The sequence below is a fragment of the Oryctolagus cuniculus genome, chromosome 9 (genome assembly GCF_051225735.1).
Source record: "Oryctolagus cuniculus isolate XC-2025 breed Fujian yellow rabbit chromosome 9, ASM5122573v1, whole genome shotgun sequence".
Lineage (NCBI taxonomy): Eukaryota > Metazoa > Chordata > Mammalia > Lagomorpha > Leporidae > Oryctolagus > Oryctolagus cuniculus.
In genome coordinates this window covers 102891407-102916472 of record NC_142875.1, presented here as the reverse complement: position 1 = coordinate 102916472, position 25066 = coordinate 102891407, and the positions used below count along the sequence as shown (strand labels likewise).

Below are 25066 nucleotides of genomic sequence, written 5' to 3'. Positions count from 1 at the left end.
CTATGACAAATGTCAGAAAGAAGGGTGAGGGCAGAAGCCCCAGCCTCATGGGAGGAGAGATGGGGGTGGGGGACCGTGTGCCTGCGGGGTGTGTGTGTGTGCAGAATAATTGTGTTGACAAGTTAGATTTTTAAAAGGCCCTGAATGCCAGGCTACATCATCCTCGGGAGTGATGGGAAGCGGGCAGAAACACGGCTTCTCAGGAAGACATCTCAGCAGTAGTGTGGGTTAATGAGATGGAGCAAGGAGACTGACATGGAGGAAATGGGGGGCGGGGGCGAGTGGCCAGAAATGCAAGCATGAGAGGATGGAGGAACAAGCAAGTGGGAGTGGGGAGGGAGTGAAGGCAGACGCTCCAGGACTCAGTGACTGAGTGCGAGGATATGCGACCCTGAGAAGGGTTTGAAATGATGGCCAGGCATGGCGGGTAAAGCCACCTCCCGGATACCGGCATCACACATGGGCACTAGTTCGTAGCCCGGCTGCTCTATTTCCTATCCAGCTCCCTGATAATGGCCTGGGAAAAGCAGCAGCAGATGGTCCAAGTGCTTGGGCCCCTGCACCCATGCAGGAGACCTGGATGAAGTTCCTGGCTCCTGGCTTCAGCCTGGCCCAGCCCTGGCCATTGTGGCCATCTGGGGAGTGAACCAGCACATGGAAGATTCTCTGTCTCTCCCTCTCTGTCACTCTGCTTTTAAAACTAAGATAATCTTTAGAAAAAAATAACTGAAATGATGGCCAGGGCCCCTGGGTAGACAGTGCTGCCATTCACAAGGATGGGGAAGAGGGGGCGAGGAACAGCTTCTGGGGGAAGATCATAAATCCAGTTATATCCAGTAGAGACACACTGAAGTGCTAGGGGGCAGCCAAATAAAGGTGAGGGTTAGACAGAGGAGAGACCCACAAGTTATCCGAGTGCAGGGGAGTGGCGGCTAAAGGCCTAGGGGTAATCACATATGAGCGCAAGAGAGGGCCAAGGACACAGCCCTGGGGAACACAATTTGAGAGCCTCCGGGAAGAGAGGTCCAGGCTGCCGTTCTGTACACTGAAAACACAGGATACACTGTAGGTGTGACTTTTTAAAGCATCATTTAAAATCACTTCCTGGGCCGGTGCTGTGGCTCAGCAAGTTAATGCCCTGGCCTGAAGCGCCGACATCCCATATGGGTGCCGTTCAAGACCCGGCTGCTCCACTTTCCATCCAGCTCTCTGCTATAGCCTGGGAAAGCAGTAGAAGATGGCCCAAGTCCTTGGGCCCCTGCACCCGAGTGGGAGACCCGGAAGAAGCTCCTGGCTCCTAGCTTTGGTTTGGTGCATTTCCGGCTGTTGTGGCCAACTGGGGAGTGAACCAGCGGATGGAAGACCTCTCTCTGTGTCTCTGCTTCTCCTCTCTAATTCTGACTTTCAAATAAATAAATAAACTTTAAAATAAAATAAAATAAAATCACTTCCTTTAATATACAAGAGACACACGAGATACTAAGAAAGCCCAGTAACGTTCTCAGTCCAGAGTGGCTGGTTTAGGAGGAGTCGAAGACAAGCCTTTCCTTGGGCTCCCAGGCACAGGGGGGAAGGATGCGGAAGTCACTGGGTCCCGGAGAGCCCGTCGCTGGCCCCACAGGGCCTAGCTCTCTACCAAAGGAAAGTGCTGGTTTTCCTTGTCGTGGTCCTGGCCTTGTTCCCAGGCTCGCCCTCCAGCTTTCAGAAGCCGCCCGGTCCCGAGCACGGACCCTTCCTTCAGCTCCCGAGCATTGGCACTTAGGGGAGAAGGCCGCTTTCCCTGCAAAAGGCGGTGCGTGAGCAGGCCGGAGGGAGGGAGGGTGGGTGGGCGTGGGGGCGTGGGGGGTGCTGTGCAGGAGGAAAGACCTGGGAGGGGAGCCTCCACCTGCAATGCTACTACCACTCTAGTAAGGGCTTCCGCCTGCTCTCCTTTTACCTGCCGTGGCGCCAGGGTGCCGGGGGAGTTGTCGTCTTGCAGGATGGTGAGTGGGGGTCTCCCTAACACTTTGCCACTCGGTTTCCGCCTATTGTGCTTAGAACCTAGGACAGGTAAGGTGGCGAAACAGGTAACATTAGGGGCCTATAGCTTATTCCTCCTCACCCAGGGAATGACCCCAGAACGTCATGCTGCTTTCTCCTCCCCACACCTTGCCCTCAGGTTCTGTACCTGAAGATCGGGGCGTCTCAGGCTCTCTCAGGGCCTTGTCTGAGCTCTGGCTGCCCACAGGGGTCTCCGTGGGCTGTCTTGCTTCCTCCGTGGAAAGCCCCTGTCTGGAGGGGAGCTCAGTCGGCTTCCAGGCTGGCATGTGGCCCTCAAGGGCTAACTGAGGACCCAGCGGCAAGTCCGAGTCAGAGGAGGAAGGTAGCTCTGGGGGCAGAGCTGGCTCGGGGGGAAGACTGGATTTGGAGGCTTCAGTCTCAAACACTTCACTCAGCTGCTTCACCAGGAGGCCTGGGGGGTCTATAGGAGAGAAAGAAGCGGACAGTGACATCTGACGCCAGTCATTCAGCAGGGAGACACAGGAGCTTTAGGTGAGGTGAGGGAGTGGGAGGAGAGAAATGCAGGTGACAAGGCTCCAAGTGGAGGCCCCTTTAAGAAGGAGCCCTATCAGGGCCGGTGCTGTGGCATAGTGGGTGAAGCCGTGGCCTGCAGTGCTGGCATCCCATATGGGCGCCAGTTTGAGTCCCAGCTGCTCCACTTCTGATCCAGCTCTCTGCTGTGACCTGGGAAAGCAGCAGAGGATGGCCCAAGTCCTTGGGCTCCTTCACCCACATGGGAGACCTGGAAGAAGCTCCTGGCTTCGGATCAGCCCAGTTCCAGCTGTTGAGGCCAATTGGGAGTGAACCAGCAGATGGAAGACCCCTCTCTTTCTTCCCCCTTTGCCTCTCTGTAACCCTGCTTTTCAAATAAGTAAATAAATCTTAAAAAAAAAAAAAAAAAAAGAAAAAGAAAAAGGAGCCCTATGGGGGCAGCACTGTAGCATAATGGGTAAAGCCACCACCTATGATGCCAGCACCCCATATGGCACTGGTTCAAATCCCGGCTACTCCACTTGCGATCTAGCTCCCTGCTGATGCACCTGGGAAAGCAGTGGAAGATGGCCCAAGTCCTTGGGCCCATGCACCCATTTGGGAGACCTGTAAGAAGCCCCTGGCCCCTGGCTTTGGACTGGCCCAGCTCTGGCCGTTGCGGCCATTTGGGGAGTGAACCAGTGGATGAAAGATCTCCCCCCACACCCCGCCCCTCCCCATAACCCTGGCTTTCAAATAAATAAATGTAAAAAAAGGGGCCCAAGAATAGGTGACGGCCTCTGGGCCCAACACTCACCTCCACTGCTGGTCTTCATGGGTGTCCGCGCGATGCCAAGGGTTGGAGAGCGGGGATCCGAATCCTGGGCCTGTTTGGACCCCTCCAGCTGTTCTCCCGAGGGCAGGCTTGGCTGTGGGGAACTCTCCACCTGTCAGGACCACAGGTTAGAACAAGTCCCGGCCCCACTCTTCTCTCCTTCCCAAGTTTCAAGCAGGAATTGCCAAAGCCTTGGAACACTGTCCACCCCATGCAGGCTGAGAATGCGGAAAACGAGGCCCAGGGCGGCGTGGGGGTGTGAGGACCTCTCAGAACCGGAGCGGGCAGAGGCCCAGGAACCCCAGAGTACCTGGATGGGAGTGCGCTGGATGCCGGCGCTGGGGGAACGCGGGTCCGCCACTCGGGCCAGGAGCTTGTTGTGCGGCGGCGGCCGCGCTGGGGTGACGGGGACGCTCTTGGCTGAGCCCATCTCCACCAGCAAGAGCGGCTTGGGGCAGGGCCCGGCCCGGGGCGAGGAGGAGACGCCTGCGAGAAGCGACGCAGGTCTCAGCCCTCAGCGCGACCCCGGCTGACCTCTGAGCCCACACCCCCGACCTGCGAGCTTCCCGCTGAGGAACCTCCCGGCCGCTGGCTAGCAGCTGACCAAGCGGCTCATTTCGCGCCTGCGGGGCGCTGTAGTTTATTCATCAATTTATTCAAATCACTTACCGGGCCCCAACTCCAGTTGTGCGTACCAGCTCGAAGCTCAACTCCCAAAGATACGAGTTTCAAACCTCCCGCCACGCCCCCTGCTCTGACCCTATTGGCTCAGCCTATGGAGGCTCCCATTGGCCCACTGTGTGACACCCGCCTCTAGACGAAGAAGCCACTGGCCGGGGAGGTTGCCCATCACGGAAAGCAAGGAGCCAATAGCCTGAGGCTTTTGGCTTGCCTCTGGGTGACGCCTCTTTGATAAGGAGACTTTTGTTCAGGATCCGCCTACGGGCCGCCCGTCGCGAGGACATGCCGCTCTTCGCCTTGAAGGCCTTCAGTTTCAAAAACGAATGCTTTTTTTTATTGAAAACGAAATCGTGAATTATACGCTGTCACGCACAAATCCAGCTGGAGACGGAGTTACGATGGTTTTCCTGAGGCGAGCGAGATAGGAATCCTTATTGGTTGACGGAGTTATCAATCACTCGACACCAGTCCACTTTCTCCGCCTCACTGGGCAGCCCCTTTTTAAAAAACTGGACAAGACCTAGGGAAGTTTCTGGAATTGCGAGGTTTAAACAACCGTTAGTTTCTGGTGTTGAGTAAAAGGCACGCGAAGAGACAGGGACCACAGAGTCGTGTGTGGGCTACGAGGCCCAGGGCTCCACATGCGCTCCAGCCCTGGGAGGGTAGGATTGGCTCTCCCGGCCATCAATTGCGTTAGGAGCGCTTTTCATTGGCGTGAGTTAAGAGCAGGCTGGGGGCGGAGCGCTAGTAGGCTCCATCCAACTGCCGTTCTCGCGCGTCCTCTCTGCAACGCATGCGCCTAACGAGCAGCGTTCATTGGACGGGGAGAGTAGGGGGTGGGGTACAGGGAGCGGTGGGAGCCGCTGTGTGTGGAGGAGCTGCTGCCGGTGTCATGGCGGAGCTGAGTGAGGAGGCGCTGCTGTCAGTATTACCGACGATCCGGGTCCCTAAGGCGGGAGACCGGGTCCACAAAGACGAATGCGCCTTCTCCTTCGACACGCCGGTAAGCCAATTCCCCACGCCCACAGCGAGCACGACTTCCTTCCATCGCCCTGGTCATTCTGCCGGGGCCTGCAACGCTTGGGCTACCGCCTCCATGCGATGCACCATGGGATTTGTAGTTTCCCACGCTCCTCTGTGCCGTTGCCTTCCATCAGCCGAGGCTGTAGTGCGACTACCGTCCCCGGAATCCGCCGCGCTCCCCCTTTACGCTGTCTGGCTCGCAGAGCACTGTGGGCATTGTAGTCTCTCACTGCTTTGGTTCTCGTTCTAAGTTAGGGGCTCCACCCAACAGTCGGACTACATCCCCCAAGTGCCCCCCTGCGAAAGCTGGAGTCGGCCTCGCCCGTCGCGCACGGCGCTCCGGGTTTTGTAGTCTCGTGTGGGAGGAATGGGGGCGACTCCCCGCTGTTCTGGGCCGGGGTTGAGGTTTGGTAGACTGGCGTTCTCTGGCGGCTCATGGTCGGGACATGATTTGTGAAGGAGGCCGGTTCTGCGAAGGGCCGAGTTAGGGAGCTCCACCCATGGTTAATGTGGACAAGGGGCCGGGAGGTGGGTCGTTGGTGGTAGGGAGGGGAGGAATGAGTAGAGGATAGCTCTAGTCGTTTCTCTGGACGTGAACCATGGCCGCAGCCCCCTCGCTCTTTCCTCGCAGAGAGAACTCCTTTAAAGTATTTCTGGAGCGATGGCTTCTTAGAGGATGTTAAGGCCCCTTCGCCATCCCACTCCCACTGGACTTGTTAGACAAAGCTGCCACCACCCACACCGGGCTTCGCCTTTTTGTGGGCTCCACCCGGTACCTCCCCTTCCTGCAGTTTTGCCTTTCCTGTGTCACCCTGGCAGGGAGACCAGGCTCCAGGGCCTGAACGGAGTGGGCAGCCGCCTGGCTGGGATCCGCCCCCCTCACCATCCCTCCCCTCAAGTCCTAGTGAGCCCTGCCCAGGGTGTTCAGCCAGACCAGCCCATGGCTTGAAAACTGCAAGTCAGAGTGGAAAGGCTTCACGTGTGCATCGCCGGTGCTGAGCATCCTGGCAGGCCCAGTTCAGGATCATCGCTGTGATTTGTGGTTTGCTGGACTTGCTGGGCTTTGATCTGAGCTTCAGACAATGCGCTGTCTCTCGGAAGTCTGGCTGTGGCAGAGGGAAAAGCAGACTGCCCAGAGCGGGGCTCCAGGTTCCCCACCTTTGGTGAAAGCAGCATCTTCTATTTCCAACAGAAGGATAATTGCTCTAGGGGGCTCACGGTCCTCCAGGGGGACAAGGCTTTTCTTAATTAGGCAGAAGGTACAAATCAGAGGGTCCCTGTTTACAATTCTGTTCACTCCTTTCCCTCTCCTGAGGAACTATTTTGAATAACCCAAAAGGGCTTTTAGAATTTCCTGACCGCTTCCCTCTCATTCCACGTCAGGAGATCTCCAGTGTGGCCTTCTGGCTTTGCTAACAACTTCTGGTGTGTTTGATTATCATGGGAGAGAGCGAGCTTAGTCGCCCGCCCTGATGTGAAATGCGCTATTTGTTCATGAGCATTGCAGTCCAGGCTGTCCTAGGGAGTGGCACAGAGAAGTCTATGGGACCAAGACAGGGCCTTAGATAGTGCCCTATTTTTAACACTGCAGCAGAGAAATTTTCAAGGCCACTGAGCTTTTTATTCCAGGAAGAGGATGCCTGTTGTTCAAAGCCTTGGAGCTGAGGGAACACTCTCACTGTCTCCATTTCCCTCCTCTACCTTCTCTACCACTTTGTTTCAAAGGCACTGTTAGACCTATGCAGTTGGGGCTGGCACTATGGCATGGTGGATAAAGCCACTGCCTGTAGTGCCGGCATCTCATATGGGTGCTGGTTCGAGTCCCGGCTGCTCCACTTCCAATCCAGCTATCTGCTGTGGCCTGGGAAAGCAGTAGAAGATGGCCCAAGTCCTGGAGCCCCTGCACCCATGTGGGAGACCTGGAAGAAGCTCCTGGCTTCAGGTTGGCACAGCTCTAGCCATTGTAGCCATCTGGGGAGTGAACTAGTGGATGGAAGATTTGCCCTCTCTCTCTCTCTCTCTGCCTCTCCTCTCTCTGACTTTCAAATAAATAAATCTAAAAAAAAAAAAAAACCTGTGCAGCTTTGGAGGAGGCCCGTCCCTCTCCCCCACCCCCTTCAGCTGTGATTCAGGGTGGACAGTGTCTCCTGATTCTTGCACTGTATGTGTCTTAGCTGTCTCAGCAGTGTTGTTAGGCTGTTCTGGGAAGGGAAGGTTGGAGGCTGATGGGACTTCACTAGGGGCCTTACTGGTCAGAGGGGAAGGGAGTGAAGAGAGTGATGGCTGGTGGCTGGAGATTGCTAGTCTTTGTATCCTGGCCAGACCAGGTCCAGGATTAGCTGTGAGTCCCAAACAGGGCATTGTTCTCCCGGAGCAGAGAAGGGAGAAGACTCCTAGTGTGGACCCTGGGAGAGTGTGGGAAAGGAAAGGCCTGGCCTTGTTGGCCAGCTCAGGAGTCAAGTGTACTGTGCAGGGCTGGAATCTGCCCTTTCAGTGTGGAAAGTTTTCTTTCTTTCTTTCTTTTTTTTTTTTTTTTTTTTTTTTTTTGACAGGAGAGTGGACAGTGAGAGAGAGACAGAGAGAAAGGTCTTCCTTTTTGCCGTTGGTTCACCCTCCAATGGCTGCCGCGGCCGGTGCACCGTGCTGATCCGATGGCAGGAGCCAGGTACTTATCCTGGTCTCCCATGGGGTGCAGGGCCCAAGTACTTGGGCCATTCTCCACTGCACTCCCTGGCCACAGCAGAGAGCTGGCCTGGAAGAGGGGCAGCCGGGACAGAATCCGGCACCCCTACTGGGACTAGAACCCGGTGTGCCGGCGCCGCAAGGCGGAGGATTAGCCTAGTGAGCCGCAGGGTTTGTCTTGGAAGTCCTGGGTTTGGGTTCAGTGTCTGATATGAAGGTCTTTCCTCTCCCAGAAATGTAATCGCTGGCACTGGAAGTCTAGTTTGATCCATTTACTTTGTGGATCCCTTGACCCAGGGAAGAGGTGAGAGGAGTTTTCTGTGATTTTTTTTTTTAAGATTTATTTTATTTTATTTGAAAGTCAGAGTTACACAGAGAGAGGAGAAGCAGAGAGAGAGAGAGAGAGAGAGAGAGAGAGGTCTTCCACCCGCTGGTTCACTCCCCAATTGGCTGCAATGGCCGGAGCTGCGGCGATCCGAAGCCAGGAGCCAGGAACTTCTTCAGGTCTCCCACATGGGTACAGGGGCCCAAGGACTTGGGCCATCTTCTTACTGCTTTCCCAGGCCATAGCAGAGAGCTGGATTGGAAGTGGAGTAGCCGGGTCTTGAACCAGTGCCCATATGGGATGCCGACACTTCAGGCCAGGGGGTTAACCCGCTGAGCCACAGCACCGGCCCTCTGTGATTGTTTAGAAGACTGCAAAGCTTGAAGAAGGAGCAAGAGTGAAGATGGATGGTCACTGATAGGAGTTGCTCAACGCCAGTGTCCTTGTTGTTTGTTGTCAGAGTCACAGGAGGACATGGGGAGAATCTTCGCTGTGTCCCATGTCCTGAAAGACAAGGGGCAGGCATTGGGTATAGTGGCCAGGATGCCAGCAGAACGCTGGGTTCAACCTCAGCGCCACTTCCCATTCAGCTTCATGCCCATGTGTACTGTGAGAAGCAGCAAATGGTGGCTCAAGAATTGGGTCCTGGCCAGCGCGGCAGCTCACTAGGCTAATCCTCTGCATGTGGCGCTGGCACTCTGGGTTCTGGTCCCAGTCTGGGTGCCGGATTCTGTCCCGGTTGCTCCTCTTCCAGTCCAGCTCTCTGCTGTGGCCTGGGAGAGCAGTGGAGGATGGCCCAAGTGCTTGGGCCCTGCACCCGCATGGGAGACCAGGAGAAGCACCTGGCTCCTGGCTTCGGATCAGCGCGGTGCGCCAGCCGCAGTGGCCATTGTGGGGTGAACCAATGGAAAAGGAAGACCTCTCTCTCACTGTTCACTCTGCCTGTCAAAAAAAAAAAAAGGGTCCCAGTTACCTATGTGGAGAAACCTGGATTGAGTTCCAGGCTCCTGGCTTTGACCCGGCCCAGTCCCAGCTGTTGATGGACATTTGGGGAGTGAACCAGCAGAAGGAAAATCTTTGTCTATTGATCAGTGTGTCTGTTCGTCTCTGCATTTCCAATTTAAAACATAGTTCATGGAAAGGTCTAAATAAGTCACCAAGAGCCACCCAGTGACATAGAACAGAACCTTTGTTCTAGAGACTCGGCGGGTTCGGACTGAATCTCTGGCTCCATCCCCCATCCCCACCCCCACCCCGTGCCCAGGCCAGCCTGTATCCTCCTTGTGTTTCCTCCCTTGCTTCTTGCCCTGCAGGAGTCTGAGGGCGGCCTCTACATCTGCATGAACACATTCCTGGGCTTCGGGAAGCAGTATGTGGAAAGACACTTCAACAAGACAGGCCAGAGAGTCTACCTGCACCTGCGGCGGACTCGGCACCCGGTAGCGACAGAGGCTGGGGCAGGGGCGGGCTGCGTCCAGACACATCCCACGGGCGCCCATGTGGAATCTGACCTCCTGCGGGCTCTGTCTCTGCCTTTCACCTACTTGTGTCTGTATCATTAAAACTTGGCTTCCCTGTGTTCTGCAACTAACCACTGCGTTCCCTCCATCCCTCCTGTCGGTCCCCCCCTGGTGCTCACCGCAGAGAGAAGAGGATACTACTGCAGGCACGGGCGACCCGCCCCGCAAGAAGCCCACCAGGCTGGCTATCGGTGAGCCCCGCTGCGGGGCTGTCTTCCCTGCTCTCAGAGCCCCAGAGGATTGGCTTGACGGGTGGCCCCAGCTCTGGAGGGGACAGGGTGCAGTGCTGCATTGGACGAGGGACATGGACTGCTCGTGGTTGCCCTACTCGCTCCCTTTTTCTTCCCCGTCCCCAGGTATGGAAGGCGGCTTTGACCTCACTGAAGAGAAGTTTGAGTACGATGAGGATGTGAAGATCGTCATTTTGCCCGATTACCTGGAGATCGCCCGGGATGGGCTGGGGGGGCTGCCTGACATCGTCAGAGACCGGGTAGGACTGCCTGGCCAGCCCATGAGGAGCCTGGGACAGGAGGGTCGGAGTAGTGCAGTCTGGGCCGAGCATGACGAAGCTGAAGGCCAGGAGCGGAGGGACATGTGGGCGGGTGTTGAATACTGTCTCTGACCCTCTCTCCCCAGGTGACCAGCGCGGTGGAGGCCCTGCTGTCGGCTGACTCAGCCTCCCGCAAACAGGAGGTGCAGGCATGGGATGGGGAAGTCCGGCAGGTGTCCAAGCATGCCTTCAACCTCAAGCAGCTGGACAACCCTGCCCGTATTCCCCCCTGGTGAGGCCCGGCCCCCTCTCCACAACTCCCAGAGCAGGGGCAAGGGGGCCACCCGTCCAGATGTGACAAGGGGGTAGCAGGACCGGGAAGGAGACATGGACAAAATATGGGCCCCCCATCTGTAGCACTCCATAGACCCCCAGCCCCCATTTCTGCTCCTTTTCTTCTCCCTGGGCTAGTGGCTGGAAATGCTCCAAGTGTGACATGAGAGAGAACCTGTGGCTCAACCTGACAGATGGCTCCATCCTCTGCGGCCGGCGCTACTTCGATGGCAGTGGGGGCAATAACCACGCCGTGGAGCACTACAGGGAGACAGGCTACCCGTTAGCTGTCAAGCTTGGCACCATCACACCAGACGGGGCTGGTACTCTTCCCCCGCCCCTCAACACCTGCCACCCTCACACCTTCAGTTGTTAAAAAAGATTTATGAAGAAGGCAGGGTGACAGAGAGAGAGGGACACACAGAGAGATCGTCTACCCACTGGTTCATTCCCCAAGTGCCCTCAACAGCCAAGGCTAGGTCAGGCTGAAGCCAGGAGCAGGGAACTCCATCCAGGTCACCCATGTGGATGGCAGGAACCTTGGGCCAGCATCTGCTGCCTCCCAGGTGTATTAGCAGGAAGCTGGATTGGAAATGCAGAGTAGCCAGGACTTGAACTTGGCAGTCTGATATGGGATGTAGGTCTCCCAAGCTGTGGCTTAACCCATGGATTCACAATGATGCCATTTCCCCCCCCCCCCCAAAATGTTTGTTTATTTTTATCTACTTGAAAGGCAGAGTGATGGAGGGTTGGAAGGGAGTCAGTTGTTTTTATAATTGACATGAGTAATACGTGAACACATTTTCTTGATAAGCACTGGAAATACTGCAGTTGAAGTTTAAGTCTTTAATGAAACTTCCCTGCCCCTGAATCTGTCTCTTTCTAAAGGCTGCCATCAGTAGCTGTTTAGTGAGTACTCTTGCAGCTCTCTCTTCCCTTGTACCTTATCCTAGGGGCAGAATCAGTCAGCTCTAGCCCTCACCCCATGGTCCCTGACAGCCAGTCCCAGAATGGCCTGTGACTGAAGGAGGCCGGGAGGGGACCCTTACAGACTGTGCTGTCCCACCAGGGCCCCTCAGCGCAGGGCACGGGATCGGTGGCCAGGCCAGTCCTGAGCCGTGTCCCCTGACGCTGCCTGCCTCCTGCTCTAGATGTGTACTCATATGACGAAGATGACATGGTCCTGGACCCCAGCCTGGCCGAGCACCTCTCACACTTCGGCATCGACATGCTGAAGATGCAGAAGGTGAGGCGCCCCTCACCCCTTCCTCACCTGAGCCTGAGCCTGAGCCAGGTTGGACGAGCTTGCACACTTGTCCCGGTCCCCAGGATATGTGGGGCTTCCTCTGAGAAACTTTTCTAGCATCATTTCTTCGTTCAGGGAATACTGAATAAGACAGGGGTGGTCCTTGCTTCCATAGACTTACGTTACAGAAGGAAAAGCAGGCATTGTCCCATATGCAGATAAGTGAGTGCCAGGAGAGAAGAGGGGGTCCTGCAGAAGTGAACAGCGGGGAGACCTGACCTAAGCTAAGGGCTCAGGGACTTCCCCTGAGGAAGTGATGCGCCGTGACAGTGAAGGGGGAGCCGGTGACTTCAGAATGGGGACAGTGCTTCAGGTAGAGGGGATCTTACTCGTCTCATTCCTTCACTCAAGTAGTGGCCTTACGGCCACCAGACCTCTGAGACGATTACCTGTGGCCTTCCCGACCGCACACTGAGTGACACCCAGCATGCCTCCCGTGTCAGTCCAGAAGTCCACAGGTCCTAGGCTGCAGCTGAGTACCGTTGTAACTCAGAGGTCAGCGTAGAGAGTACCGGGCTGTTGGTCACCCAGTCTGAAGTGCCCCTTCCCACGCAGACGGACAAGACGATGACAGAGTTGGAGATAGACATGAACCAGCGGATTGGCGAGTGGGAGCTGATCCAGGAGTCGGGAGTACCACTGAAGCCCCTGTTCGGGCCCGGCTACACAGGCATCCGGAACCTGGGCAACAGCTGCTACCTCAACTCTGTGGTGCAGGTGCTCTTCAGCATCCCCGACTTCCAGAGGAAGTGAGTGGTGCCCTCTCCCCACTGTTGGCCCCTTGGCTTCGTACCCTAACACCCCCAGCTCTGCTCTGGGCGCACGCCTGCAGCCGCCCTCAGTACCCCTGTGTCTGATCGCAGTCTCGAATAAATCATTCCTGTGCCACCAGCTGGTATGCTGGGAGGGAGCAGGTCACAGGACCACATGGCTCTTACCCAGACGCAGAACACCAAATCCCAGGGCTCTCCGTGCCTCCTGATGGACTCGGGTTGGCAGGTGGTCTTTATTTTAGGCCAGTGACGTCAGAAGAGCACCTAACATGGACTTGGGAGTGCTTGCAGCATTTGGGAGTGGGGAGGGCCTGGGACAGGAAGGCAGATCCCTAGCATAGGTGAGTTATAGTCTGACTGGGAATTAGTTGGATTTGAAAGCTTAGAACGTGTCAGGGAGTCCAGTGGGATAGGAGCTGTGTTCATCCTGATCTCAGGCCACCTTCTGCCTCCCTGGCTCTGTGCTGGGGAGGAGGCAGGAAAGAGCGCCCTCCAGGACGCTGTACACTGACCTGGTTGAGAAGGGAAGAGAGGTTCGGTCACAGTAGCTGTCCACATGGCAGGCAACTGCTCCCTTCTTTCTTGGCGCTCAGGCCAAACCCCCTCCAGTCACGCTTCCCTCGACTCACAGGTACGTGGATAAGCTGGAGAAGATCTTCCAGAACGCCCCGACGGACCCCACCCAGGACTTCAGCACCCAGGTGTACGTAGCCAGGCCCTGTGTAGAGAGGCGCTGAGAGCCTTTCTCCTCTATGACCACCCAGGGTGGGCAGCTGGTCAGCCCCTGGCTGGTTATAAGCTTTTGGGTGGCAGAATGTCTTCTGGAACTGCTCTTGTCCTGAGCTGGGTTCCTGGGAACCTGAGGTTTTCACAGTGGAGAGCATCGTCTAAGGAGGGAGGAAAAGATACAGGTAGATGCGAGGATTGTGGGTTGATGAAGCTAAGTGATTTCCTTTGCTGTTGTCAGGGCCAAGCTGGGCCATGGACTCCTCTCGGGGGAGTATTCCAAGCCAGCCCCAGAGTCGGGGGATGGGGAGCAGGCGCCAGAACAAAAGGTGAGTCAGCCACCCTGTCCCTTTGAAGCTCCAGAATAGGGGAACGGGACTGGGAGATGTTGAAAGAAGGCTGCTTGGTGGCCGCCGCTGGGCCACAGCTGAGTCCCTGGCCTGGCTCCCCTAGGAAGTCCAAGACGGTATCGCCCCTCGGATGTTTAAGGCCCTCATTGGCAAGGGCCACCCTGAGTTCTCCACCAACCGGCAGCAGGACGCCCAGGAGTTCTTCCTGCACCTCATCAACATGGTGGAGGTAGGGGCCGGGAGGGCGCACTCTGCACACTCTACACACTCTGCACCTTCAGGTCGGTCCCTCGCCCCCTGCCCGTTCCTGCCCCAGCCCAGCCCCACCCTGTGACCCTGCAGTCTGCACGTGCTGTTTGCTCCCTGTGAGCAGTAACTGCGCCCAGGGCAAACAGTCAAAAAACAAACATGATCCTCACCCTTTATCTAAGGATCCACCAAACTCAATGATAGAAGACTTACCGCTCATGAGGAAAACTACCTGTACGTCCCGCCAGAGTCCCCCAGTGCTCGGTGGTGGAGCCAGAACTGGGAGAGGGAAAGGTTAATTAGGAAATGCTGCTAACCTTCCTTGCATCCCCACGCCCTGCGTGGGAGTCCCCTTCCACTCCCCTCTCCCCCAACTCCCCGGTGGACTTCTTAGGCCCCGTTCCCCACGCTGGCTGCTGGACCTCTCTACCCTGCCTCTTTCCCATAGAGGAATTGCCGGAGCTCCGAAAATCCTAATGAAGTGTTCCGCTTCTTGGTGGAGGAAAAGATCAAGTGCCTGGCCACAGAGAAGGTGAAGTACACCCAGCGAGTGGACTACATCATGCAGCTGCCTGTGCCCATGGATGCAGCCCTTAACAAAGGTGCGTCGCTGTCTCCACGGGGCCTCGGTGCACTTGGAGGCTAAAGCCTACGAGGACCGCTGGGGAGCCCCGCGTATGCCCCATCCCGCCCCGCCCCGCCAGCCACAGGCTCGAGTTGGCCCACACTTGTTAGCAGAGCTGTGTTGCGACACAGGGGCGAGATTATGTGCCTGTGTAGCAGGTAGACTTTGGGAGGGCAGAGGACCAGAAAGAGCCTGGGCCACGGAGCCAGCAGAGCAGGGCTGAGGAGGTCTAGTGAGCAATTCTCTCGGCAGAGGAGCTTGTGGAGTATGAGGAGAAGAAGCGGCAGGCCGAGGAGGAGAAGATGCCCCTGCCGGAGCTGGTTCGGGCCCAGGTGCCCTTCAGCTCCTGCCTGGAGGCCTATGGGGCCCCTGAGCAGGTGGATGACTTCTGGAGTACAGCCCTGCAGGCCAAATCGGTAGCTGTCAAGTAAGTCCTTTGGTTCTGGGCCCCAGGTCATGAGCCTATGGCAGGGTAGTCCCCAAAGATACAGCCACCTTGTTCTGGGGCTTTCGTCCTTCTGTGGTTAGATTTCAGGGCTAAGTCACTGGGGCTGGTAATCTGGCCCCGAGGGAACCAGGAGGCCCTGGTCGGGGTGGACACAGTGGTGACTCCATCTGTCCGTTACCTCGTCCTGCCTGACAAATCCCTCTTCTAAGCGGTCTCCGAATGGAGCGGCCTCTACGCCCACTGCCTCCATGGTGGCAGAGCCGGCACTTAGATCAGCCGTGGCCTTCCTTTCTGCCTAGCTGCTGGCACCCAGCAGGGGCCAGCGATCTGAGCGGGTGCTGGGCTCCAGGAATTCAGCTCTGCAGCCCTACCAATGAAACAGGAGCTCCAGCAGGGGTGCTGATTCTGCCTGGGGGAGCCAAGGGGTGGGCGGGGTTGTCTGGGTTGATGGGGTTTCTCCTCCTAAGAGGCTGAACCAAGGGTGGGGGTTGCAGGAGAGGAGGACCCTGGGGCTTCTCAGGTTCCAGGACCTTTTCTCTTCCCAGGACCACACGGTTCGCCTCATTCCCTGACTACCTGGTCATCCAGATCAAGAAGTTCACCTTTGGCCTGGACTGGGTGCCCAAGAAACTGGGTACGGCGGCTGGGGTGAGGGAGGCTGAGCAGAGGATGGTAGCAAGAGAAGAGACCTTACGTAGCACATGTGCACTCGTGTCTCTCGGGCTTTCCCCTGGAAGGAGAAGACGTTACCTTAGAGCTGTCAGAATGTGCCTCGTTTGAAAAGCACTGACGAAAGATGTCAAAAGGCTTCTTCGATTTTAGGGTTATGATTTACAGCCAAAACTGATTTTTGTGTTTTTAATTTTGTAATTGCTAAGGTGTTTTCATGTTGATGACCTTGGAACAGTTAGGTCTCCTGAGTTACCGGTCTCTGGCTAATAGGAGAGCTGCTGCTTTACCTCTCTTTCTGGAGCAGGAAGTTGAGGCCCCCAGGGTATCAGGTCCTCCTGTGTCACAACGGGGACAGCTCCTGTCCTGGCCATGGCTGCTTCTGGTCTGTCTGGGGCTGGAGTGCAGGCCTCCAACTCACTGCTCTTTTTATTACAGTGGAGCCCCTTAGGATTTGTACCTCTCTTAAGCAGCTCCTCGTTCCGGAGCCAGCCCAGGACATGGGGCGAAGTGCTTGCCCGGGGCCTCAGAAAACTTCTGGGGTGACCCTTTTCCTGCCATTGCACTTGCAGATGTGTCCATTGAGATGCCAGAGGAGCTGGACATCTCTCAGCTGAGGGGCGCCGGGCTGCAGCCGGGAGAGGAGGAGCTGCCTGACATTGCCCCGCCCCTGGTCACGCCGGATGAGCCCAAAGGTAGCCTTGGTTTCTATGGCAACGAAGACGAAGACTCCTTCTGCTCCCCTCACCTCTCCTCTCCGACATGTTAGTGACTCTTCTTCCTGCCTGTCTCTCCCGTGCTGCTGGGGGACTTCTCTGCCTTGCTCCCTGGCCCTGTCCTTTGTGTTTCTCCTGTCCTCCCTGTCAAATTCCCTTTGCCCTCGGCGATGCACGTGGTGCACACGCCAACTGGAGCGCTCGCAGCCACATTGTCCATGTCGCTGGGAGCAGTGCTGGCTAACTGCTTCCCACCCGAATGACCTCCTTAGTTTGGGGGGTCAGGCGTCATGCTCCAGAAATGGGCCTGTTCTGGGAGGACGGGCAGGGTACCAGGCCTACGTGATGTCGTGTGGTGACTGTGGTCCTGTGAGCTGCTGCCAGTCCATGGGAGAACAATGCATGGCATGGGGATTGGGGGAGGGCGAGGGGCTGGCCTGTGGAGGGAGGAGGAGCCAAAAGTGGCCGGGACGAGCAGGTCACTGAGCCACGGCTTCCCACCGCAGCGCCCATGCTGGATGAATCGGTCATCATCCAGCTGGTGGAAATGGGCTTTCCCATGGACGCCTGCCGCAAAGCCGTCTACTACACGGGCAACAGTGGGGCCGAGGCTGCCATGAACTGGGTCATGTCGCACATGGACGATCCAGGTAGGCAAGTGGAGGCAGCAGGGTGGGCCAGGGCCTCCCTCTTGCACCCAAACACTTGAACCCCTTCACACCCACAGATTTTGCAAATCCCCTCATCCTGCCTGGCTCCAGTGGGCCTGGCTCCACAAGTGCAGCAGCCGAGCCCCCACCGGAGGACTGTGTGACCACCATCGTCTCCATGGGCTTTTCCCGGGACCAGGCCCTGAAAGCCCTGCGGGCCACGGTATGGGCTGCCCTGGCTGCAGACATGGGGCCCAGGGGCAAGGGGGTGGGAATGAGGCTCCACCCCCCCGAGCAAGAGCGAGAGCAAGGCCCACAGGTGCGGTTTGCCCAGGCTGGGCGCCTGCCCTTTGCTGGCTGTGGTGGAGGAGCTGCCACTTTCCCTGCTGGTCTGCCTGCCCCAGAGCTTGTCAGAAAGGGCGACTCCTCCTTCCTCCCCAAGAACAACAGTTTAGAGCGGGCTGTGGACTGGATCTTCAGTCACATTGACGACCTGGATGCCGAAGCCGCCATGGACATCTCAGAGGGCCGTTCAGCTGCTGACTCCATCTCTGAGTCTGTGCCAGTGGGACCTAAAGTCCGGGACGGGCCTGGAAGTGAGTGTCCCTGGGAAACAACGAGCCTGGTGGAATCCAGCCGTTCTGCCACGTCAGATCACTCACTCCAAGGCACCTCTGCCTTCCTCGGGTCGGGGTCAGAAGCTTCTTCCCACGGATGGGACTTCCGGGGGCGGGCTTCTAGAAGGTTGAGATGGCCGTAGACCCCGGACATGCCCCACACTCCCTGAAACTCATGACCTGAGTGTGAGCTGCCACTCAAGGACCCTTGTCCTATTTTCTCTCTGCCCTCCCCCTCTCTCCTTCCCCAGAGTATCAGCTCTTTGCCTTCATTAGTCACATGGGCACCTCCACCATGTGTGGTCACTACGTCTGCCACATCAAGAAGGAAGGCAGGTGAGGGCTGGCAGTGTGCATTTCGAACGGAGAGGTGGCGGTGGGGCTGAGGCAGGGCCGTGGAGTCCTTAGGATGTTTGTGGGAGAGGGGAAAGCGCTGCCCGAGGGGGACATAGGCGCCCCAGAGACTGCAAGAGTGCTTTGCTATGGCAGAGATCGGCAAACTGCAGCCAAGGCCTGAATCTGGCCCCTGCATTTGGAAATCAGGTGTTAACGGGATACGGCCACACTCCCTTGCTTGTCTGTGGTCACACAGCAGCAGGAAAGCTGAGTAGTTGTGTCAGTAACCAGGTGGCTTGCAGCACTCCTCGGCCCTTCACAGGAGGTCTGCTGACCCCCTGCCCCCCAGAAGGGATGGGGGTGGTGGTGAAGATTCGGGGATCTGAGGACACGAAATAGGGGAAGTGGCCCTGCGAGACAGCGCTCCCTCAGACAGCAGACTGGGGATCCGGGCAGACAGTTGCCCAGACCCACCAGGTGAGGGCTGTGTCTGAGACTTAAGTTGATGCCACATGGAATGCCCAGTGTGTTCACCCCTTTCTGTGCCTCCCCTACTCCTCCAGATGGGTGATCTACAACGACCAGAAAGTGTGTGCCTCCGAGAAGCCGCCTAAGGACCTGGGCTACATCTACTTCTACCAGAGAGTGGCCAGCTAAGAGCCCGCCCGCACCCCTTACGCTGAGGGCGGGGACTGGCCACCTGGCATGAGGGACAGGGGCTGCGGGATGGACTTGCGCCCCCCTGCTCTGTACCCTTTTTCTTTTTGTCCCCAGCAGCTGGAAGAAAGCTGGAGGCCACAGGAGCATGGCCAAGCCGAGAGGAGGGGCACTCTAGACTCGGGGGATAGAGCAGGGAGGGGACAGGAGGGGGCTGCCCGCCTGTCTGTCAGAGTCTTTGTTGCTTCCCGGCCCTTGAATCCAGTGCTCTGCTTCTCTGTGTCACCCTGCCCAGGCCCCTGGTGTGGAGGGGAGGGTCTTGTGTGTGTGCGTGCGTGTGAGTGTCCGTGCGTGAGAGTGTGGGTGGGTGGGTGTGGGTGTAGCTTGTGCATCCCTTCCAGGGGGTGGGGGCCTGTGACTCCCCTCCCCCTTTGTGTTTGCCCCTGTGCGGTTGGGCAAGGAGGGATATGAGGGACATGGGGACCCCCCCTTGCCCTCCTGCCTCAGTCCTCCATCCTGTCTTTTCCCTGTCCTTCTGTGGAAAATGCCAAAATACACGATGTGAATAAAAGTACAGTGGCTAAACTGTGGCCGGTCTGATAGCTGGGGGAGCTCGTCGCCGCGTGCCCTTCCGTGTGCTGCACAGACAGCTCTGCTTTTCTCTAGTCGCAGAGCTCTGGGGAAATGGAGAATGGGCAAGTGCAGAGCCAAGGGGAGAGGAGGGTGAAGAGCCCTTCTGGCAGCCACGTAGAAGGGGGTCCAAGCAGCCCCCAAATGCCCCCAGGGCCCAGCGGGTTCTCAGCTTGGGGCCTCAGCCCCTGGCTGGCCTTGGCCAGCTAGAACCAAGAGGGGGCCGGGGGGCCCCTGCGGGTGGGGGCTACTGCAGCTTCGAAACCACCTCTTGGCGGCGTGGGCTTCCCCCCCCCCCCCCCCGCCTCCGCAGCCCTCCTGGGGCGCCTGTGACGAGCTGGATGGAGCTGCTCTGATGGGGCCAGAGGGTTCTCTGTCCCAGAGCTGGAGATGCACCCTCAGCGCTTTTCTCAGCCCCACTGAGCAATGTGGTCTGAGCGAGGCCAAGTTGGAGCCGCCGCTGGGCCTCTGGGCGGCTGAGGTCGTCAGTGGGTCCCCCCGGTCGCAGGAGTTCTCCGTTCCGCTTTCTCCCGAAGTCGGGCAATCTCTGCAGAAGCGCCTGAACAAGCCCCCGGACGCCCCCAGAATGTTGCTAGGAGAAGGGGAGACGACGTCAGAGCCCTGCGCCAGCAGGCGGGCTGGAGGGCGGGCTGAGAGGCAGGGGCGGGTCCGCCATGGCGGGGACGGGGCAGGAGGCGGAGTTCCGCTTCTCGGCTTTCTATATAAGCCGGCAGCGGCCGCAGCCGCGGCCGCACGGCGGGACTGACCTTCAGTGTGCAGGCCCGAGCGCCATGGCGCCCTCCAGGAAATTCTTCGTTGGGGGCAACTGGAAGATGAACGGAAGGAAGAAGAACCTGGGGGAGCTCATCACCACCCTGAACGCAGCCAAGGTGCCGGCCGACACCGGTGAGGCCTCGCAGAAAGGGTCGGGCTGGGGGAGTCCGGCATCCGCGTGGACCTGGGTGCAGGGCTGGGGACCAGGGCGGTTGGGTGTCCAGGCCTTGGCCCCCGGCACAGCGGCCCGCCAGCCGCGATGCCAGAAGGGGAGAAGCGGGGCATTTCACAGTGACCGCGGGCTGCGGGGGCCCCAAAGGACTCCTCGGGTCCCTGAGAGAAGATGGCCCCGGGGCGCGGGCTGGGGCTGCACCAGCCAGGCTCAGGGGGGTAGGAACGGAGCTTGAGCCTCTGGGCGATAGGGAGAAGGAAGCTGCAAGCCCCCGCGCGGGGGTCGGGCCTGGGCTTGCGCGGGCCTCCAGCCCCCTGCTCCTGGGCGCCGGCACCGTGCGCCGCTGCACGTAGCCCGAGACTCCTCCCCGCCCCGCCGAGGCCTCTGCGCCCAGCCACTCCGATCCCTTCCCCTCTGCTGCCTGAGCGGCTTCTGCTTTCCAAAGGAGGGCCCGAGCCGTTTGGGAGCGAGGAGCTGGCCTACAGCCTTCCCCAGGCTGGAAGGGGGAAAGCGCAAGGCCGCTGTGAGCTCATCAGCGCCCTGCGGCAGGGGCAGAGCGCGAGCCTCCATCCTTGCCCATTCACCCGCCCGAATCACGGAACCACGGGTCTCATCCAAGAGGCATCCCTTCCTGGTTTCTTCCCCAAAGACCCCAGTGCAAACCCGAGGAGTTGGACCCTTTCCCTTTTGCCAAGAAATCCTTGCCTTGCTGGGCAAAGTAGGGGTGGGCTATTTTAGAAGGGAGGCAGGGCTGGCCCCAGAGAATGCTGAGTCTGGGAGGTGCCCATGCCCAGAATAGCCTGAGGAAATTGGAGCCACAGCTGTTAAAGAGCAGAGGGCAGGGTGAGGGCCGCGGCCCGACGGGGGCATCTGGAAAGCTGCAGGAGTTGGGTGCAGGCCTAGCTGGCTGGGAAGTGGGCAAAGGTCATCTTGCTAGAGTGGAGAGGGAGGGAAGCAGAACCAAGGAGGCCAGGAGTCTGCAGAGGGAAGGCTTCCTCTGATCTGATCCTGTGCCCCCTCTCGTCCTCAGAGGTGGTTTGTGCACCCCCCACTGCCTACATTGACTTTGCCCGGCAGAAACTGGATCCCAAGATTGCTGTGGCTGCACAGAACTGCTACAAAGTGACTAACGGGGCCTTCACTGGGGAGATCAGGTGAGGTGGAGGCAGAGAGGGGGGGAGTCTGGGGACCACTCCCTCACTTTGCTCATTGAGGGCAAAGCCACAGGGTGTGGCTCCCTGCTGACCGGTGGCCTTCTGTCTTCTTTAGCCCTGGCATGATCAAAGACTGTGGAGCCACGTGGGTGGTCCTGGGCCACTCTGAGAGGAGGCATGTCTTTGGGGAATCAGATGAGGTTAGTAGCCAGCAGAAGAGGTAAGAGATGCCTTATCCCAGGAGGAATGAGGAACGCCTCACCACGTCTTTCCTTGACAGCTGATTGGGCAGAAAGTGGCCCACGCCCTGTCAGAGGGCCTTGGTGTGATTGCCTGCATCGGGGAGAAGCTGGATGAAAGGGAGGCTGGCATCACGGAGAAGGTCGTGTTTGAGCAAACCAAGGTCATCGCAGGTACCTCTGGGGAGGGGCCCTCCGAGCCTCGTCCGGGGCCACAGCCACAGAGGGTGGGGTGAGATACCTGGGCCTGACTTGATCCCCATGCTGGCTCAGGAAAGGAAAAGAGATTCCTTGCCAGGGGCCTTAGCATTTCTGCTCCTCCCCCTGAAAGTCTAGGTGCTGCCTGGAGGTCCTCCAGCAGCCACCAGGGAGCAGTAGACCCTCATCACTGTGCATACTCTGGGGCGCTGGGCGGGGTGCTCCCCCTGCCCGCCCTTCCCTCCATCTCTGCTCTCTGTCCTCAGATAACGTAAAGGACTGGAGCAAGGTTGTCCTGGCCTATGAGCCTGTGTGGGCCATCGGAACCGGCAAGACTGCAACACCCCAACAGGTAACCTAGCCCTGGAGCCCTGGCCTCTCCTGTCTCGCATTAGATTCACCCAGGGCAGCCCCTCGTTTGAAAGATGAGGAGAATCGAGTTGCCCAGGGTCTCCGTCGCAGGGCCTCCCTAGCACTGAAGGCCTGGGACCCTGACTCAGATCCCAGGGCTCCTGCCTGGAAACCACATGAACTGTCTCCACTCTGCTAGGGATGTTTTTCCTTAGAGCAAGAGGCATTGGAAATGGAATGGGTGTTACCTAGTCTGGCTTCTTGTTCCAGGCCCAGGAAGTCCATGAGAAGCTCCGAGGGTGGCTCAAGTCCAACGTCTCTGACGCTGTGGCTCAGAGTACCCGCATCATCTACGGAGGTGAGCGGGGCCGGCTCCAGCCTTGGGTGGAGTGGGCTCAGGCCTAGACTGATCCCTGCTTAGACATGCAGATCCCAACCAAGCTCTCTGCTCCCCTCCCAGGTTCTGTGACTGGAGCAACCTGCAAGGAACTGGCAAGCCAGCCTGACGTGGATGGCTTCCTTGTGGGAGGTGCTTCCCTCAAACCTGAATTCGTGGACATCATCAATGCCAAACAATAAGCCCCATCCATCTCCCCTGCCCCCCCTGCTACGCCAAGAACCAGGTAGCCCAGTAACGGCCCCTAGGCTGCACACGCTTCTCATGGTGTCGTCTGCCCCCTCTCTTGGCCTAATCCAAACTGTACCTTCCTCTGCCCTTTACATCTTCCCCTTGTAAGGGTTGGGACCAGGCCAATCACTCGTCCACTTACTACAGTGATTAGAACTAAACATGTCACCGAGATGGCTTCTCCTTGGCTGAGAGGCAGGAGGGGTGGGGCTTGCTCCCGGGCCCCCTCCATCCCCAGTGAGGGCAGGAGAGAGGCCATCCTCCTGTCCCCTCCCACGCCATGAGGCCAGGACGCTGCCCTCTTCCGTGGTGCCGATGCCTGTGTGTGTTGTGTGTGAGCCACCCACGTGTGAGGGAAATAAACACCCAGCACAGAGCTTGGTGCGTCCTCCTTCACTGCCCTTGCAAAAGAAAAAAGAAAACCATGAACGGGTTTCTATAATAATACATTCCATGTTGTATTTCCTTGAAAAAAAATGTCTTGCACAGCAGGCTGCCACAGCCCTGAATATGTTTCCTCCCCAGAGCCTGGGTTGGGTAGGGGTCCAGCCTCCCCTCCCCCGGCCACACTGGCTGGAAGCAGCTCTAGGCCTGTGGTGCCTGCTGACCCCCCCCCCCGGGGGGGGGGGACAGGGGTGGTGGCAAGGCTCCTTCAGTCTGGTCGTCAGGGGTCACTGGTAGAGCAGGTAGCGCTTCATGGCAGGGGGCAAGGGCAGAGCAGATACGTGGCCGAGCCGGCCATGCCCCAGGGTGTGGCGCACACACAGGCGGCTCAGGTGCAGAAGGGAGTGTGGCTCCGCTGGGGAAGAGAAGGAAGCGAAGGTAAGTAGGTGTGCGGCCATCAGCCAGACACCCTCAACTACAGGGGCTTCCCCAGCCCCACCCCTCCTGCTCTGAGCCTGCCCCTACCTTGGCTAAGGGCAGGGAGCTAAGGCACCCAGGAGTTTTGTGTCACAGCTGGGAGGGAAGCTCCAGCTAAGCAACAGGCCAAGGTGGCTTTGATTCCAGACGGACCTTGGAGCGGGATGGATGGCCCTCACTCTATGGTGGCTCTCCATGGGGGACAGGGGGACAGGTCCCCCTCTGCTGAAGGCTGTGGTCACAGAGCCACGGCCCAGCCCCGGCCCGGGTCAGTTCCCAAAGAGGCTCCTCCCCTGCAGCCCCACCCCCCAAGGTCCTGCCTCATCGGCTGGGCCCAGGGCCCTTGTGGCTCCATCTCAGGGTTTGAGGAAGTAGGTATGTGGCTCAGAGCCCAGGGAATCAGGTACACCTGGGTGCCCTGGCACTGCCAACCCTTGTCCTTTTGGACCAGTGCACCTAGCCCAACACCCAGGTAACCCTGGGAGGGGCTGGCACATTCGTAGTACCTTCCTCGTCCCGAGAGGTCCTTACTAGCCACGAGAACTTGAGCAAGGTGCTTTCCAGAGCCTCAGCCTCACCTGTGCTGCTGTCAGATTACATTAGGTGACAGCTCGGACAACCCTCAGCTGCTCCTTGGCACGGAACAGGGATGAGGCAGGTCATATGATGGCCCTCCACTCGTTCTACTTTGGAGTTTCCACCCAAACCACTGCCACCGGTACCAGGATCCTCTCCCCACACCCGCCCCAGGCCTCACCTCTCCTTTCGCCCAGGTAGCGGATGCGGACCTGGCACTGGCCCCAGACGGCGCTTACTGCCGGATACAGGGTCCTGCCCTTCAGTCCTTGGAAGGCTGGCCCCAGGTAGGTGCCCCCAATAGCGTAGCCCAGAGTCCCCTTCTCCATGTCCAGAACCACCAGCAGCCTCTCTGGCACCTCCAGCTGCTCACCCTGAAGTCCGGCGGGATACTGGGGGGCCCCGGGCCCCTTGCTCTGATGGTACAGCTTCCCTCGCCCGATGTCCCAGCCCCATGACTCGCTGTTGCTGCCCAGCAGCGCCGCATAGTGGTCGGCCTGCAGCGGGGCAAGGGCCGTGGCCACGCCCACCACGGCGTGGGTGCCCCTCTGCTCCGGGGGCCAGCTGATCTCCCATGCATGTAGGCCCCTCGAGTAGCCCCTCTTACCCCGGGCCCCGTCAGTGCTCTGGGCCACGGGCCGCCGCTCAAAGCACAACCCCCCTTCCTTGACCACGATGTTCTCAGAGCAGTCCTTAGGGTTCCAGCCGTGGCGCCGTTGGACCCCCAGGTCAGGAGGAGGAGCGGACAGTAGCTCCTCCAAGCCCTCGGGACAAGAGAGGTCGGGGTACAGGGCTTGTGGGGCAGGGGTGCTGCTGCTGCCCCCTGCCAGGGCCGTCTGGCCCATGGAGGTGAGGAATTGGGGGGCTCTCTCACGGTCCTGTAGGGGAGTCTCTCTTTGGAAGGCTGAGCTGCGGTTCGGGACTGGCCTGGAGGGGAGTTGGGAGAGAAGGCGGTGTAAGC

The 25066-nt window shown here is 58.5% G+C and overlaps 4 protein-coding genes across 13 annotated transcripts in view; 2 read left to right on the top strand and 2 right to left on the bottom strand.

The window, feature by feature from the left end:
• Positions 1-1434: 1434 nt before the first annotated feature.
• CDCA3 (cell division cycle associated 3) lies at positions 1435-4144 on the bottom strand. Of its 2 annotated transcripts, XM_002712908.6 has the most exons (6): positions 4016-4144; positions 3657-3832; positions 3329-3458; positions 2168-2461; positions 1937-2040; positions 1435-1780 (listed from the first exon to the last, which is right to left on the bottom strand). In XM_002712908.6, exons 2-6 carry the CDS (start codon positions 3774-3776, stop codon positions 1625-1627), a joined length of 804 nt encoding a protein of 267 aa, XP_002712954.1. In that variant the 5' UTR covers positions 3777-3832; positions 4016-4144; the 3' UTR covers positions 1435-1624. The 2 variants fall into 2 exon arrangements, with proteins under 2 accessions (XP_002712954.1, XP_089160657.1); XM_089304531.1 differs by lacking the exon at positions 3657-3832 and having other exon boundaries at positions 4016-4079.
• Positions 4145-4843: 699 nt separating this feature from the next.
• On the top strand, positions 4844-19107 carry USP5 (ubiquitin specific peptidase 5). 2 transcript variants are annotated; one of them, XM_002712910.6, is made up of 20 exons: positions 4844-5030; positions 9371-9496; positions 9702-9768; positions 9934-10067; positions 10214-10359; positions 10539-10723; positions 11552-11646; positions 12262-12455; positions 13111-13182; positions 13447-13534; positions 13659-13784; positions 14253-14406; positions 14682-14856; positions 15423-15511; positions 16119-16241; positions 16769-16912; positions 16990-17135; positions 17355-17508; positions 17781-17865; positions 18429-19107. In XM_002712910.6, the coding sequence occupies exons 1-20, from the start codon at positions 4920-4922 to the stop codon at positions 18520-18522; spliced, it is 2508 nt and encodes an 835-aa protein (XP_002712956.3). In that variant the 5' UTR covers positions 4844-4919; the 3' UTR covers positions 18523-19107. The 2 variants fall into 2 exon arrangements, with proteins under 2 accessions (XP_002712956.3, XP_002712955.3); XM_002712909.6 differs by having other exon boundaries at positions 16119-16310.
• Positions 19108-19564: 457 nt separating this feature from the next.
• Positions 19565-23045, top strand: TPI1 (triosephosphate isomerase 1). The gene is made up of 7 exons (XM_002712911.4): positions 19565-20058; positions 21129-21252; positions 21368-21452; positions 21533-21665; positions 21956-22041; positions 22311-22398; positions 22501-23045. Exons 1-7 carry the CDS (start codon positions 19827-19829, stop codon positions 22617-22619), a joined length of 867 nt encoding a protein of 288 aa, XP_002712957.1. The 5' UTR covers positions 19565-19826; the 3' UTR covers positions 22620-23045.
• A 56-nt stretch (positions 23046-23101) lies between these two features.
• The window catches only part of SPSB2 (splA/ryanodine receptor domain and SOCS box containing 2), a 38544-nt gene continuing 36579 nt past the window's right edge, over positions 23102-25066 (bottom strand). For 4 of the 8 annotated variants that reach the window (XM_089304521.1, XM_089304522.1, XM_017343418.4 and 1 more), the window contains 2 exons: positions 24287-25032; positions 23102-23467 (listed from right to left, as the gene is read on the bottom strand). In XM_089304521.1, the coding sequence (XP_089160647.1) occupies positions 23340-23467; positions 24287-25032 (874 nt within the window). In that variant the 3' untranslated portion in view covers positions 23102-23339. The remainder of the gene's footprint in view (positions 23468-24286; positions 25033-25066) is intronic. The other 4 variants (XM_089304523.1, XM_089304525.1, XM_089304524.1 and 1 more) reach the window with 2 other exon arrangements.